The following is a 17,186-nucleotide window of genomic DNA, read 5'->3' as shown; positions in this document are numbered from 1 at the left end:
AGCTGCTGTCCTTTGCTGGACAGCATCTCAAGTCACTTAATAGGCCTGTGCTGGATATGTGGTTACTAGGTCCCACTGATGGTTGAACTGGAGTTGGTTCCCACTTTTGATCTAGCAGCGGGAATTCCATCACACTAAAATTCAACTCCAAATCCATAAACTGCCTTGAGGCAAACTTAGGAAGGCACTGTATAGATAGAAAATATTTTGTTGTTTGCTTTAATGACAAAATCAAGTGACGCTGTTTCAGTACAAGGCACTCACTTTTATTTGCAATTTTTCTATTAACAATTAGTAACAAGGTAAAAAAATTGCATAATAAAAAAACATGACAGGAAAGTCACGTTATGGGTTGAATTACAAGTACTTTATTCTTTAAGCATACCTCTGCTTGCTCCTGGCTGTAAAAATACGGTATCTGCAAGGGCTTCTTTAACGATGGACATTTGCAGTTAACTACGTTGAAGAGCAATCACTACTTGTAAATAAATTAACAAAGCTAAAAATGTATCTCATTTTGAATGTATAATTTGTCTTATGCGTGTAAATTGGAATGTAATATTTACGATTCTAGATGACTGCAACAAATTCAGCAAAACAAAAGCTGACATCTCAATATCACAGGATTTCATAATTGATTGCTTATGCATGTTATAATTCAAAAATACACAAGTTGAATATATTAAATGTATTAAAGGCTTTCACTGTCATTTTATATGACAATATTTTAAATCATTGGGCACTTTAATGGTGGTCCGAAATGAATATGTGCTGGTCACTAACAATTAGAAGCATGATATTTAATTGGAGTGCCTAACCTTTTCACAAATTACATGAAAAATGACCAAATGCCTACATTAATCCACATATTTTCTGTGCTGTGCACTATCATAGGACAAATTGCCTTTAACACCATAAACCTGATTGAAAAAATGACTCAGGGATAAATAAAACCGTCAGTCAGTGGCATTTATGAACCATTTGCCTTCCTTCCCTCCTCACCAATTATACACAACCAAAGATTGCTTATCCTGTTGACAGATTTTCAAAGTTGCAGGCATGGCAACCATTTTTATACTTGTTTGCTCTTCTTAATACTTCCCAAAATAAGTGTCATTATTACATCCCTTTTTACGTACTAAACCTGAAAAATGAAGGAAGAGCGTATTTAGTTTCGCTATTCAACCTTTCACTGCAGTTTGCATTTGTTTACAAATATTTAACTAAGTTAATATTTGCTATGTATTTTGAAAAATGTACAGGAGTATGTGTGTGAAATTCTTACAACAGAAATTAGAAGGCTCTCTTACTCATTAAAAATAATCATGGGTGAGAGATCAGGCTGCTCACAAGTTTCAATCCTGCACTCTGTACTTTTGAGGTTCCTTTCTGGTCTACCTGTTTATACATACCAGTTGTAACAATTTATGTAAATCTGTTTTCATGTATTGTGTTACTTAGGGATGAAATTCCCAGGGGATTCCACTAACCTCCTGCTCAAACTCCAGAGCGAGACTGGTGGAACGCCCAGGGAAATGGTGGAAACAGGTGGAGCCAAATCTCTGCCTATGCTAGAATTTTTCAGTTTGCCCACATCCTATTCATGCACCAGAGAACACAAGTGCTAGAATCATGACTTGTGGGCGGCACTGTGGTTAGCACTGCTGCCTCAAAGCATCAGGGACCCGGGTTCAATTCCGACCTTGCATCAGTGTGGAGTTTGCACTTTCTCCCCGTGTCTGCATGCGTTTCCTCCGGATGCTCCGGTTTCCTCCCACTATCCAAAGGTATGCAGGTTAGGTAGATTGGCCATGTTAAATTGTTCCTCAAGTGTCCATAGGTTAGGTCACGTTATGGTGTTATGGGATAGGGCGGGGGAGTGGGCCTAGGTAGTGTGCTCTTTGGGATCGACGGTGCAGACCTGATGGGCCGACTGGCCTCCTTCTGCAATGTAGGGATTCCACGAATTATTCACCACGTTTTATTCTTTCAATTGTATTTTAATTGAGCCCTCATGGCACACACCTTGCTAATGATTAGTTCTAAGCAAATTGCTTTTCACCACAAACCCCAACACCATCACTGACCCCACCCCCCATCTCCCTGTGGACTCCCCCATACTTCTGAAAGTTGCAGTGATTGTAGATTGTGAATGTCATCTGTGCAGTACTATCATCCCTACAAGATGATGATGTTCTCCTGACAAACACTAATTTTATACTTTGATGAGAGGTTATTTAGAATGTCATTGCTTATCACTTAATACTGTGCTGAAGAAAGGTCAAACACTGTGATACATGACAAGATAATATTGTCCCATACAGGAAGCAGCAATGACAATCAACAATGGAAACACAATGTATAAAATGTATGCGACTGTGAATGACAACAGCACACACTGCTGTGAAGTAAACTCAGCACACTGTGTATTACTGATGCTTACGAAATGCAGCATACGCACCCTGTAAAGAGAAAAATGCACAAGGAAAAGAGAGCAATTGAAGACTTTTGGCTCTTTGCACAAAAAAAATAAGGTTATTTGAGTTAAATTACTCAATATTATGAAAGAAAGAAAACGTTTATAGTTTTGAACATTGTTCTAACTTGTCTTGGAAAAAGGTATTATTAAAAATACAGAAAATAATTTTAGCAGATGATATATAATAGAAAAAGTGTGCGTACTCCCTGATAAGGATTTTTAGTACTCTATCCTATTATTGTTTAATTGCAGCAACAACCTCAGGGAGTTGGAATACAATGGAATACAACATGATTATTTCTTAATCGCTTGTTGGAATGCTTAGAAGGTGATTCCAGGAATGGACTTGTCCAGTCATTGTCAAAAATAACAAACTTGAAATGAAGACTTACAGCTACTGTTCCTGGCTAATTTCTTTTTGTTATCCTTAACTTCACCACCTTGTCATTGCACCTATCCATGAAGAACATCTGCAACGACTGTTGGTCTCATCTCCGGAAACTGGCATCATATAAATACTTTGGATGACACTGTCCTACTTCATTGCAGTGTTGCTTTGGTGTGGGGATGACCAAACCGCTCCTCTTTGCCTTCCCTGGACAGCCAGTTGATTAGACCAAACACTCAGCTGCAGGGTGAATTGTTTAAAGAATACCTGATATTCTTTACCATGTGGCAAACTTAGTGGTTTGTTATTGCCAATGTTCTGACATTGCAATGAAGGAGTCACAGTTTTAAATCAGCCAAGACATAGCCACATACACAGATGAGAGCATTGATACTGTCAATTGTACACATATGCATTTATATCACATATATATGGATTCATATCAATTATATTTTTATCATGAATTTTGATTCTAACAATTGATGTGTTACAAAATAGTAAATGCTAGGTTCCTGGAAAGTTCAAAACAGGTTTCAGCTCAAGAAGACTGAAGACCTGACAACAAAAGTCAAGAAAAAAATACACTGGTGTAAATTTTAAACCTGTGTAGTTTACACTGTCCCTTTTTCCTGTGAGGTTGAATAAAAATACAATCCTTGCAATGGATTGAGGGCTTTAGGTGAGGAGTTGGCGGATCTCTTTGTGAACATGGCAGAGGAAATCCACATAAGAAGCTCCTCCGTGCAAGCCTTTATCTTCCACCAGAAACTGCCTGAAGATCCCCTCTGCTTTATCTTTTTGCTTCAATATTATCATCTGCAGATAGAACGAAAAAATAGTCAGGGTTAAACTCCAGGCAATTTGGTGCAAACACTCTTTAGTTTGATATAATTCCTTGTGACCTCACTTGAATACTTAATTGTAACAGCATTTCCTAGTTTAATCAGCACATTTTTTCTCTGAAAAATGAAGGATTGTGTATTAGTTTTGTTTACAAACTCAAAGAAATATAATTTAAAAGGTACAACTCAGAATTGACAGAACTGGAAGATAATTGAATAACTTTCAATCGACGTTGATCCTCGAAGTGGGTAGCAGAAGTCAGGAAGGGCCAGGGTGGGGGAATAATCTGGGCTGCAGTAGGCCAGCTGACACAGGAATAAATTTTGAGGCAGCCACAGTGGTTGCATGTACGATGGCTTGCTGTTTAAAAGGCCCACCTTGGTGCTGTGGGACCTGGCCCCAGTTAAAATAAAAATCGATAGGTCCTCCCGCCCTCACCCATTCATGCCCACCACCCACCCTCATGGCCCTTCATGCCAAGCTATGTCCCCTGTTAAACAGCTCCAATAGTCGTTCATGCCCCCCAAACAATACCCACGGCCCCACACGTCCATTATGCTAAGATATTGTTCCATGCCTATTCACCTACAATGCACCTAATGGAAGCAATGAACCCCAAAATGACATTAAGATGTGTAAGAAAAAAACTTTAAATGGAGATATTCATTCATAAAGGTAACTAATATTACAGGCCAATAAATTTGTCAATCATCCAGATCCGTTAAAGTTTCAAGAGCACAAACTGCAAGCAGGTGATAGTTTGTTACATAAATGTAAATAAACATTGTGAAATTGACAGAAGAGAGGTGAGAGCTGAAGTGGTCAATCAAGCAATGTTTTCTCTGTTGACTAGGCTGACTAGGCTGGAGCGTTTCAGCTATGGTGAGGCTTGTCTTCCTTACAGCAGAGAAGACTGAGGGGGATCTGATTTAGGTGTACAAAATTATACCAGACATGAATAGGGTAGATACAAAGCCATTTTCCCCTTAAGAAGAGGGATCAGTAACCGGGAGTTATAGATTTAAGGTAAGGATTTAGAGGAGATTTGAGGAATAAAGTTGTGGTGATATGCATCACAGTAGATACACAAGGGGTTAATGTAAGTACACGTAGACTAGCTAGACACTAGAGGGAGCACCAGAGACATGACACACAGACACTCAACCACTAGGTCAGTAAGATAGGACACGACCAATGGGAATTCACGATGCACACAGAGGTGACACTACTACAGGGGGGCATTGCACCAACCCATATATAAAGGACACAGCATACATGATCTTCCTCTTTCCAATGGAGACACTCAGTGAGTACAGACACATGGTTGATTCAACATCACACCCACCACGTGTATTGTAGCAGACTGGTTCGTCAGTCTGAGTAGCTATAGAAGAATTAACAGTAGAGGCGAATCCGAGTAGAAGAATTGTAAATAGGTTAATAAACGTGTTGAAGTCATCTCCACACAGTGACAACCAGCAACAACACCCAGGCAAGGTGATCGAGATTCAGGTTCCACAGCGGCTCAATTGCCACGGCAATCTCCGTGAAAACTGCCGGGCATTTAGGCAAAGGTTTGAGATCTTTCTGGTAGCAGCCGACCTACAAGATGTGGCTGATGCTGAAAAGACAGAGCTTCAGCTCACCATCGCCGGTGCCAGAGCAGAAGAAATCTTTAAAACATTCAAGCTCTACAAAGGGCAAAACAGGAGCGACGTCCAGGCAGTCCTGGACAAATTCGGACAATACTGCGAGGAAAACACAAACAAACCAACAGAAAACAGTAAGAGAGGCACCAGTACTTACCGTGAGGCCGAGATCCTGGTGCAGAGAACGACAATTTTGGTAAAGGTGCTGCACACGCGCAGTTGCCAAAAAGGCCCCAAGTAAAGGAACAGCAACCTGAGCATGCCCAATCACTTCCTACGACTTACGTCACACGCGTCATGACGTCAGAGGCCCCAGACCACGCCCACTTAAAGGGGAAATGTCCCAAAACACGAAAAAAAAATGTAAAGCTGTAAAACCTGATTCTTTCACCTGGAACGACAGCACAATGCCTGAAATTCAACCAGTAGCTGAAAGTAACCTCCGCAGAACCCTGCAACAAGCAGTTAGCACCGCCCAAAGAGATGATACAGTCCTTGAAGACTACGACTCTGACCTTTATTTCTTCTTTGGACATCAAGAGCCCAATGCCAGCTCCGACACAAAACGTGATGATATGGTCTTGGAAGACTACGACTCAGACGAAGGTTTCATCATTGAAGATGGCGACTCCAGTACCAAATCCGAACCGCAACGAGGTGTGTTCTACAGTGAAGAATCCGACACAGACGCGGATGTGTTCTTCGGATTTGAGGATCTTCAGCCCAGCATATATGACATCCCGACTCGTGAGTGCAGGATTATGCTGCGGCCTGACACCAAGAGACAGAGATCGGTACAAGCCCACAGAGAGCGGCCTGCTGCCACACAGAGAGTGATCCACACACCACAAAGGGTCCCAGCCGCTATACAGAAAGCGATGAAAGACTCCACAGCGAGACAACTTCACGTCTCCACACAGAACGTGACTCCAGTGTCACAAGCCTCCACAGCGAGCTCGTGGTCAGACTCCACGATAGACGCAACGCAAGACTCCAGAGCGTAGTCTTTGCATGAACAAGAAGTGACTCAAGTCACACAAGCCTCCACAGCGAGCTCGTGGACAGCCTCCACGACAGAAGCAACGCAAGAATCCGAAGCGCAGTCCTTGTCTGAACAAGACCATGAGGGTCTAGCAACCTCCTCTGAGCAATCAGCAGCAGACGATGCAAGTCTGCCACGCTCAAGTGAACAAGAGAAAGACTATGACAGTCTGCCATGCTCAAGTGCACAGCAAGAAGACTATGACAATCTACCACGCTCCAGTGAACAACAAAGCGACTATGACAGTCCACCCACATTGTTTAAGCCACAAGAAGAAGACTCTGACAGTCTACCCAGCTCAGGTGAACAACAAGAAGCTACTGAGGCTCTACCCACTGTATGTGAGACAAGTGACGACAGCATCCCACTTCCCATACAAGGGGCGAAATTCTCCGACCCCCAGCAGGGTCGGAGAATCGCCTGGGGCCGCCGAAACTCCCGCCCCCGCCGTGGCTGAGATTCTCCGCCACCCGGGAAGTGGCGGCGGCAGGAATCTCGCCACTCCGATCAGAGAGGCCCCTACGGTGATTCTCCGGCCCGGATGGGAGCACCAGAGATATGACACACAGACACTCAACCATAGGTCAGTAAGATAGGACATGACCAATGGGCATTCACAATGCACACAGAGGTGACACTACCACAGGGGTGCATTACACCAACCCATATATAAAGGACACAGCACACATGATCTTCCTCTTTCCAGTAGAGACACTCAGTGAGTACAGACACAGGGTTGATTCAACATCACACCCACCACGTGGATTGTAGCAGACTGGTTCATCAGTCTGAGTAGCTATAGAAGGATTAACAGTAGAGGCGAATCCGAGTAGGAGAATTGTTAATAGTTTAATAAACGTGTTGAAGTTATCTCCACGTCTGAACCTTCCTTTGTCAAAGTGAACATCAAGGAAGCAGCTTATGCTACGCCAAGAGCATAACAAGACAAAAGTTGTCACCCAGAGGGTGGTGGGAACCTGGAACTCATTGCCTGAAAGGGTACTAGAGGCGGGAACCACACAACATTGAAGAAGCATTTAGATGAGCACTTGAAACACCATAGCATAAGAGGTTATAGACCAAGTGCTGGAAAATGGAATTAGAATAGATAGGTGCTTGACGGCCAGTGCAGACCTGGTGAAGAGTCTTGGGCGAAATTCTCCGCCCCCCACGACGGGTGGGAGAATAGCGGGAGGGCCTTCCCGACATTTTTGCCGCCCTCCCGCTATTCTCCTCTCCCCCCCGCCGAAGTCCCGACCCGAATCGCTGCCGCCGTTTTTTTACGGCCGGCAGCGATTCTCAGCTGTTAGATGGGCCGAAGTCCCAGCCCTTTCCGCCGTTTTTACGAGCGGCAAACACACCTGGTCTTGCCGTTCGTAAAAACGGCGTCACAAACTCGCTATTAATAACCATGGCACCGATTGGCACGGCAGTACCACGGCCGTGCCAAGGGTGCCATGGGCCCGCGATCGGTGGGCACCGATCGCGGGCAGTGGGGCCGATGCCCGCGCACTACTTGTCCTTCCGCCGCCCCGCAGTATCCATTCGCGGGGTGGCTGAGGGGCAACCCGGCCCGCGCATGCGCGGGTTTCGCGCAAAAACGCGATGACGTCACCCGCGCATGCGCGGGTTGGAGTCTTCCAAACTGCGCATGCGCGGCTGACGTCATATGACGCGTCAGCCGGTGCTAACTCCGGCAAGCGGGCTTAACGATTTTCGTTAAGCCCGTTTTGCCGGAGCCTACGGCGTCGGGCTGCTAGCCCCGACCGGGGACCAGAATCGGTCCCCGGTCGGGAAGGGGCGCGCTGCCGTAAAACCCGCCCGGGTTTTACGGCAGCTTTACGATTTCTCCCGTTTTGGGAGAATCGCGCCCCTTGTTTTGTGCTGTAAAACTCTCTGACTCTGGGGCTCAGGTGTTTTAAGATTATAATGGATTTTTGGGCTATCATCCAAGAATTCATAATGAATCCTGGCTGAGAGCCCATAAATCTATTAAGTCTATTTTGTAGGGCAATAGTAAAAGCTTTTTTTATGAACAAAGGACTGTATCTTTAAAGCTTTATGACTGTCCTACTGTCACTATACAGTTCTTTGCTTCTAGACAGTTTATAGTGGGTGAATGGGCATGGAAATGCCATAGCTTTGCATGGGAGGAGAGACATGGCAGGCCATGGGAGTTGTTTGGGGGTGCATGCATGGAATTAGGTGCATGAGGATGAACTTGCCTGACAAACATACTTTTCAGAAGGGTCACTCCTGCAGACTATGGTTTACAACACCTCTGAAATTACATGAACTATGACCCTTCAAAATATTGGCAGGACTCCATGAAAGGTCATGCATATCCCTGCAACAGACTGGCAAGATTGGGAGTGCAGCGTGTGGGCCTTTGACCTGAACCAGCCCACAACCTTAAAAGGCTTCTCGAAATCAGGAATGCTGGTAATGGGGTTTGGAATCCCAAAATCAGGACCCACCCACCGTTTATAAAGGACTCCTAAATTATCCCAACTCGGTGAAAATCCAGGTGAGAATTTCAGCAAGGTTTCAAAATATGCAACATTTGAGGCAGATGTGGACAATGTTGTACACTGAGTATTTCCAATTGCAATTTAACTTAATTTTAAAAAATTCTTGGGATCTGGGTATCACTGGCAAGTCCAACATTTGTTGCTCTTTCCTAATTGCCCTTGAGAAGACGGCAGTGGTCCACTTCTTGAATCACTGCAGTCCATATGGTGTAGGTACACCCACAGTGCTGTTAGAAAAATCCCCAAAAATGAAGACGGCAAAGTAAATATTTACTAGTGATTTTTACTCTAATAGTGCACACGAATATCAAATGAAGGCCGGAATTCTTCGGCCAATGACATTCACTTTTCCCACCGGTAGCACACCCCTGCCCATAGGTTTCCCGTCTGCGTGGGGTGGCTTAAATGGGGAATTCCATTGATAAGCGGTGGGAGTACGGAATTCCGCCACCAGTGAACAGTGCAGTGCCGAGAAACAGACGGCTGGGAGTCTGGAGAATCCAGCCCTTTATCTAAGTTTGCAATGAACTACATTTTTTTATTGAGGGAGGGATACAGCACTATCCCACTCCCATTCTCCATTAATGTTATTTCCTTGCCATATTTTCATGTCCTTCGAGGACAGAAGGAAACATTAATGAAGAGGATTGGCAGGCAATGTGACCGCAGCCCCCATCAATGATGCTCAGACTATTAAGAACTATAGAAAAAGTCCATATGACATTCTTGCCAATTTTTCCTCTTCTGCTATGGGAACATGCTAAATGTTGTCTCAGCATCTCTCCAACAATGTGCAGCTGAAATCAATAATGCAGCAGGGGTGGCCGGACAGTGGGGTGGGGGTGGGGGGAGGGGGGGGGGGGGGGGATCACAAGTAGAAAGAATGCTCACAACACTGAGCAGCTGTAAATATTCAGTTACAACATCCATGTTTTATTTTGAGTACAAAAATATCCTTTGCTTTGTGGAACTCCTTTCGCATGTCATTTTTCTTCTATTATCGTGCTTCAAATGCTTCAATCAAGCATGTGTTGTTCTCTGTTCATTTAATGGACTGTGATACCATCTTCTAGCCTCTGAAGTTGGAGACATGTTCTGTACTTTGTAAACTGAGTATATATCATAGAATCCCTGCAGTGCAGAAAGAGGACATTCGGCCCATCGAGTCTGCACAAAGAGCACCCTATCCCCGGAACCCAGTAACCCCACATAACCTTTTGGACACTAAGGGGCAATTTAGCATAGGTAATCCACCTAAACGTGCACACCTTTGGATTGTGGGAGAAAACCTGAGCACCAGGAGGAACCCCACGCAGACACCTGAGGTAGGAATTGAACCCGGGTCCCTGGAGCTGTGAGGTAGCAGTGCCACTGTGCCGCCCTGTGAGTTTATAAACAGGGTGAACGTAACTGAAATTTTTATTCAACATTTCCTTGATGTCTATTACTTACCAAGCTTAGCATCAGGTTTTGAATGAATCAAGGCAAAACAATTATAATCGCAATGTAACACCTTTGTAGGTGGAATATGATCCTCTTGATCTACTGAAGCACATTTGTGCCAGTGGCTTTCATCTTTCTGATACAGAGGAGGCCATACTTTCTGAGATCCTTATATTTACATACTGCTGTTATGCTCCCAATGTGATTTATGGGGTCTCTGGTGGTGGTCTTTTTAATGAAGGGTTTTCTGGTGGGGGGGGGGGGGGGTGGTCACGTCATAATCATACTATGCAGAGGAGGGGTGACCCAGAAACTCCCTGGGGGGGGGGGGGGTGCTGAATTGTGTTGTTTTGGGGGTTGGGGGGGGGGGGGGGGGGGGGGCGGTGTGAGTGGTGGTTGCCACCGGACCTCGCTTTTAACATATTTAAGCAAACCATTTAATATGTCTACACCGGATTCTATCGAGGCCCGAGAACTAACGGCCTCGCCTGGGAGAACTCACCAGAGTACTGGTTAGCACAGATCCACCTGGGGGCGCCTCCCACGCCATTGGAGGCCCTTGGGTAGTCAGGCTCTGGGTAAGGTGCCTTGGTGCTGCCACTTTGGCACCTTGGCACTGCCATGCGGGCACACTTGAAGTGCCACTCTGGAAGTGCCAGGGTACCTGGGTGGCACTGCGAGAATGGAAGGGGCACTGCCAGGGAACCAGTGCCACCCATGCCAGGGTGTCTTGTCCTTAAGAGGGTGAGGTGGGGACGCGAGGACCGCCTAAATGGTACGTTGGGTCAGTGGGGGGGGCCATGATGGAGCAGAGGGGGAGGGGTCAAAAGATTGGAGCGGCATTTAAAAATGGTGGCCCGATGAGGAAAATGCGGCCTCGCTGGGGCATTCCCAACCAAGGCTAAAAGAATCGGCTGAGTCACGTTGATTTTATGCGCATTAAATCGTGCCCTAAATTCACAATTAAATAAAGAATGAACTATGACAAGACCTCTAAAAAGAAACATAATAATCATTAACACCTCTGCTTACCTTCATGGAATGAGGGTTCTGGTTTCTTATATTGCTGATGATCCACCTCATCTTCTTTGAATATGGATTGTCCAGTTCAGGTAACGATGTCTGCAACAAAGTGGAAGTTAAGACTTTGTTCAAAGGTCAAAGTATGGAGTAGTATTCTCGGGTGATTACCACCCATTTTCAGATGGTCATGTTAGGCTTAAATCCAGTGATAATTTTATAATGTGCACCTGTCCCCCCACAAAAGTGCTAATACCATTGCTATTTTTAATACACTTTACATAAATAATGAGACAACTGGCAATCATCATAATCTGATTCGGATTTCCAATTGGAAATGAAAAGCTATGCTAAGAGCAACTCTAAGTTTCTCCTCGCACCTCTCCAGAATTTGAAAAACCTTGGGTGGGATTCTCGGTCGGCCGATGCTGAAATCGGGAAAGGTGATTGGGTGGAGAATCGGTCGTGAGGCCAAATAATGGCCAGCACCAGGAACCCACCAGAACGCCTCCGGTACCTCGAAAGCGGCGTCAATGCACTCTACTCCGCACGTACAGTAAAGGCGTTGGCATATCATTAACATGCTCTGCTTCCGCCAGGAAGAATTACCAATGGTGAGTTTCACTTGTGGTTTCAAAAATTGGGAAACAGGCACCTTGGCTACTGAGGGAGAGAGAGGGGGTACAGAAAGTGTCCCACATTGCCATAGTATGCTGACAATTGTCCCACTAGCCAGGGGGCTTCGGCCAGGGCTGAGGTAATAGTGGGGGGTGGCCAAGAGGTGACCATGGGGTCGGGGTGAACGGGCATGGAACAACATCGTCACAGCCTGCAAGGCAGCCATGTGGCTGCGCCCGCTGCTGACTGCCCACTGTGAACTTAGTGTCACGGTCGTACGGGTTTCCCCCCCAGGGCATCCCCCAAGGTACCCTCTGGCCCCAGACAACCTATCAGCGGGATGGGCACGCTCCAGCACAATGCATTGTTGGCAGAGATGAGTGTGTGCAGGAAGTGGAGTCCTATTATGCTGCTGATAATCAATCCCGACCCCAGCGAATCCAACACCATTTTTCATTGGAATCGGTCATGTTCTACGTAGCACCAGTGCTAGCCCATCAATGGTTCCTGAATTACTCCGGGAGCAGTGCCAATTTTGTTGTAGTAGAAGTCCACTGATTATGTCTCGTCCTCGGCACTTAGTCTCTGGAATGGAGGATCAAGCCCCTTGACTTCTGTTTTCAGACAATGACAGTCCTTTGAATATTTGTATTTTTTAAAGAACTGCCCTTAAGCTTCAATGCTGGGATGGGTTTCCCACTGTTTCACATGTGTCAGAAAAGTGGTATAAATTTGTCACTTGCACATATTTCCTACCACACTGACACTATACATTGGTTTAAATGCTAAATACCTGAATACTGAGTTAGAAAGTTTTGACCCTGCTGATGCTAAATTATACACTACTTGCTGACGTGTCTGTTTGCTGGCACCATCTTGGCCTCGGCTACTTTTTCAGAGATATGAGAGTTGGGTGGCAGGACTACGCACCAAATTAAAGGCTGTTATAGGCCTAATAAAGCCTATTGTCAGAAGCCAGCTGGAATTTTCTGGTTGGCCTCTGGGCCCCGACCACCTGCCTGGGGTTGGCTGCCTGGCTGCACTGAGGCCAGCGCTCCAGGAAGGCTTGCAGGCCCTCGCTGCCCCCATACTTCCAGCTACAAGCCGCCCAGTGGAGGGGCTTCCATTCCACAATGGTGGCCTGGCTGCTGAGTGCATTTTTTACTTTAAAATCTTAAAAAGCTGCAAAGAGGTAACCTCAAAATAGAAGTTCCTTCTCTCATCCTTACCTGGACTGCCAGCTACTGCTTCGTCAGTGCTGGAGTTCTTCAGCTTTAACAGCTCACCCGCTGTCCCGAATTAGATGGTAAGTCTGCTCCCTGGCCAACAACTAATCAATTTGGCGAAAATCATTGCCGGTGTCTGTTCCCCGTCGTGTGACCCTTATCTGACCCTCACAGAGAAGTGCCAACTAAAGGACTCCTTTGAGTCAATCAATTAAATATTTAAGTGAAACGTTTACAAGTGATGGCCTTGACTTAACAGGTAGACCTCTTGCCTCTGAGTCAGAGGTCGTTGGTTCAGGACAATGTTCGACGCTGATCCTATGGTGCAGCATGTAGAGCACTTTTAGGAGTGCCAATTTAAGGATGAGATGTTAAGCCGTGATCCTGCTTGCCAATTCAGGTGGATGCAAAAGATCCCAAGGCAGGGGACCCTCCCCAGTGTACTGACTAATGTTTATCCTTCAATCACATCACTAAAAATCAGATTATCTGGTTTTAAAAATTTTATTTTAAATTTTTCCAATTAAGCGGCAATTTAGTGTGGCCAATCCACCTAACTTGCACATCTTTGGGTTGTGGAGGTGAGACCCACACAGACACGGGACCGATGTGCTAACTCCCCATGGGCTGTGATTGAGCCCGGGCCCTCGGCGCTGTGGAGGCAGCAATGTTAATCACTGCGCTATCTGGTTATCATAATGTTGCTGTTTGTGGGAGCTTGCTGAGCATAAACTGTCTGCCACATTTTCTATATTACAACTGTGATTACACTTCATAAGTAATCACTGTGAAAATTGTAAAGGGCATTGGGATGTCCTGAGGTTGACAAAGGTGTTATATTAATTCAAGTTCTTCTTTCTTCTTGACATCCAGTAGAGCCACCTGATCTGTTTCTTCAGGCACTAAAGCCTCTTTCTGCCCATCCTTAATACATTCATCTCTCAATATTTTAGGAATAGTCAATAATGCAGATGAAATGGGAATTACGTCACCACTCCACCTCTCTTCCCCCCTCAGAATATATTCTCAAAACTCAGCTTTCCTCCCCAGCTGTCCTAAATGACCCTCTTATTGACTGACCTCATTAACACTACACCCTGTCTGCTTCAACCGATGCCAATGCTTATGTAGTTACATTGTATATCTTGTGTTGCCCTATTATGTATTCTCATGTATTTTCTTGAATTTTCTTTAATTCCCTTTTCTTCCATGTACTGAATGATCTGTTGAGCTGCTTGCAGAAAAATACTTTTCACTGTACCTCGGTACACGTGACAATAAACAAATCCAATCCAATCCAACTTGCCCTAATTTTCTTTCCTAGCTCCGTGTTTCCATTTCTCATTGTTCATAATCTGTCAGGCACGCTGGGACATTCTGCACGTTAAAATCACTTATCAAGTGGTTCAAGTATCAGCAATGCTGCATTTCACTGCAGGAATATCTGAGGGGTGAGGTTTTCACACACTTGGAACATGTTGATTAGCAGGAACATTGCTTCACCAATTGTCTCTGGAGATTTTCATACAATATCATACTGCAAGTCAGGTGAAAAACAAAACCAGTAAGGGAACTTGTTATTTAGTACGCAATTTTCTCAGAACTGCTTCTACTCTCTCACTATAGGGTTACCAGAAGTGTATCAGTAAATCATGTTTCCTCCAGTAAATGGAGTTTCCAAATATTTCTTGGTGAGGATTTGGCAGTGGGGCAAGAGCAGCTCTGAGGAAATTCTGAACTATCCTATTCGATATGAATAAAATTGTAATTAGGTAACGAATACAAACATTTTGGTCAATTGTTACAAATAATTTATTGCACTTCGCATATCAATACAATATTAACCTCTTTCCCCAAGAATATAATTTAGATCAGTAAATGGGGGAGGGGAGCAGGATTACTTATCGTGGTTTCAAATTTGGATGTTAAGAACTTTTCACACTTGACTTACCAGGTCTGTGTTGATGTGTGCGAAGGAGGGCACATTAAAGATGCCTTGAATAAGCTCAGGTTGAGAGTTCAGTCCAAACCACAGAAACATATTTATTCCATTCTCCAACAAAAATATTCCTCCGTCAGCTAAGCGTTCCTCTGAGCAGCGGACAGCAGCGGGAAACTCCTCACTGTTTACATCCATCTTGTGCTGTTAGAAAACAGAGAAGTGTTCAACTGTGTCCATAGTTGGAGGATGTACATTTTCAAGGAAATGTGGAAGCAGGAATAGGCCTTTCATCTTCTCGAACTGTTCTGGCATTCAGTTAGATCAGTGTACCTAAACCCAGCTTGTTTCCATATTCCACGATGCCGAACAAAAAAAATCTACCAAACTCATCTTTGAAATTTTCACTTGACCTACCGTTAACAACTTTCTTAGGGAGAGTTCCAGATTTCCATTACCCTAAATGCTTCCTGACATTGCCATTGAACCACCTAGCTTTAATTTTAAGGTTATGCCCTCTTGTTCGTGCCATCCCAATCAGGGGAAGTAATTTCTAGAATCATAGAATGGTTACAGTGCAGAAGGAGGCCATTCAGTCAATTGTACGAGTGCCAGCTCTCTGCAATATCAATTTGCCTCGAGTCACTCGCTGGTCTTTTCCGTTTGGTCCTGCAAATTGTTCCTATTCAGGTAATAATCCACTTCTCTTTTGAAAACTATGAGCGGAATTTTCCCCAAATTTGTCAGAGTGCCAGGCGGTGACTGAAAGCCGGCGCGTTTCTCTCCAGAAACACAGCCGGGTTTTCAGACAAGGTTTTCTTAATGCACAGAAAATCTGGGGCGTGGTTTACGCTGTCACTCTGGCAGGGTGGGGGTCCGATTTGCTTTTAAAATACAGTTCCCCTCAGCCCACCACATACACGGGGGATCATCTCCACAAGTAAGGGGGCGGACAATCGCCATGGAATTATCGGGGCCATTGAAGCAAAGAATCCCTACAGTATAGAAGGAGGCCATCCAGCTCATCGAGTCTACGTCGACCCTTTGAAAGAGAACCCTAACTCTCCCTATCCCCATAACCCCACCGAATCTGCACATCCTTGGACACGAAGGGGCAACTTAGCATGGCCAATCCACCTAACCTGCACACATTGGACTGTGGGAGGAAACAAGAGCACCCAGAGAAAATGCACATGGAAACGGGGAGAATGTGCAAACTCCACACAGTCATCCAAGGCCGGAATTGAATCTGGGTCAGTGGCACTGTGAGGCAGCACTGCTAACCGCTGTGCTACCCTCTCTTTCCTCTCCAGCCCCCACACCCCCTCCACCACAGTGGTATCATGGGCACTCTCCCTCTTCACAGCCATCACAAGCATCGGTGCTCTCCCACCACCCCTCTCTTTGGAGGAAGATTAACCACCTCACTAGAGCCTCCATGGCACAACCCCCTTCATGTGCCCCCTTGGCACTTTGAGCACAAGAAGGCTGCTGGGAGTAATGTTCATCCTTATCCCTCAGGCCCCATGCCCTCCTGGCACCTGTACACTTCCAGTGTGACCATCACAATTGGTTTTCGCTTTTTAAAACCAGTAGTGTTTTGCACAGGTGTGATGTCATGCCCCCGGGAGGGGAGGATACGTCGTGTGTGGAAGCTGCAGTGGAAAGCCTGCTAATTATATTAAACTATATCTAAAGTCATGGAAATCAGGTTCACGCCCTTCGTGAACCTGATCATGTTACCATGAGTGGCAGGGACAATCTCAAATGGAGATCATGCCGCTGCAAATCCCGTTTTTGGCTGCTCGTGTGATTTAGCGATCATAACGTGATTTGCCACTAGATCGTGTCCCATAAATGAATCTGACTCCACAATACTCTCAGGCATTGTCTTCCAGATCCTAACCACTTGCTGCATTAAACAGTTTTTCTTTGTGTCGTCATTGTTTCTTTTGTCAATCACCTTAAATTGGTGTCCGCTGGTTCTCAAACCATCCACCAGTTTCTT

General features: G+C 45.1%; 1 protein-coding gene across 2 annotated transcripts in view; it reads right to left on the bottom strand.

Moving 5' to 3' along the window:
* Positions 1-244: 244 nt before the first annotated feature.
* LOC119963167 (protein transport protein Sec24D-like) overlaps positions 245-17,186 on the bottom strand; it is a 212,892-nt gene continuing 195,950 nt past the window's right edge. For both annotated transcript variants that reach the window (XM_038791860.1, XM_038791861.1), the window contains 3 exons: positions 15,191-15,382; positions 11,408-11,497; positions 245-3,683 (listed from right to left, as the gene is read on the bottom strand). In XM_038791860.1, coding sequence (XP_038647788.1) covers positions 3,543-3,683; positions 11,408-11,497; positions 15,191-15,382 — 423 coding nt within the window. In that variant the 3' untranslated portion in view covers positions 245-3,542. The remainder of the gene's footprint in view (positions 3,684-11,407; positions 11,498-15,190; positions 15,383-17,186) is intronic.

The sequence above is a fragment of the Scyliorhinus canicula genome, chromosome 3 (assembly GCF_902713615.1).
Source record: "Scyliorhinus canicula chromosome 3, sScyCan1.1, whole genome shotgun sequence".
Classification (NCBI taxonomy): Eukaryota; Metazoa; Chordata; class Chondrichthyes; order Carcharhiniformes; family Scyliorhinidae; genus Scyliorhinus; species Scyliorhinus canicula.
The sequence above is the reverse complement of the archived record's forward strand: the minus strand, read 5'-3'. Positions and strand labels throughout refer to the sequence as shown.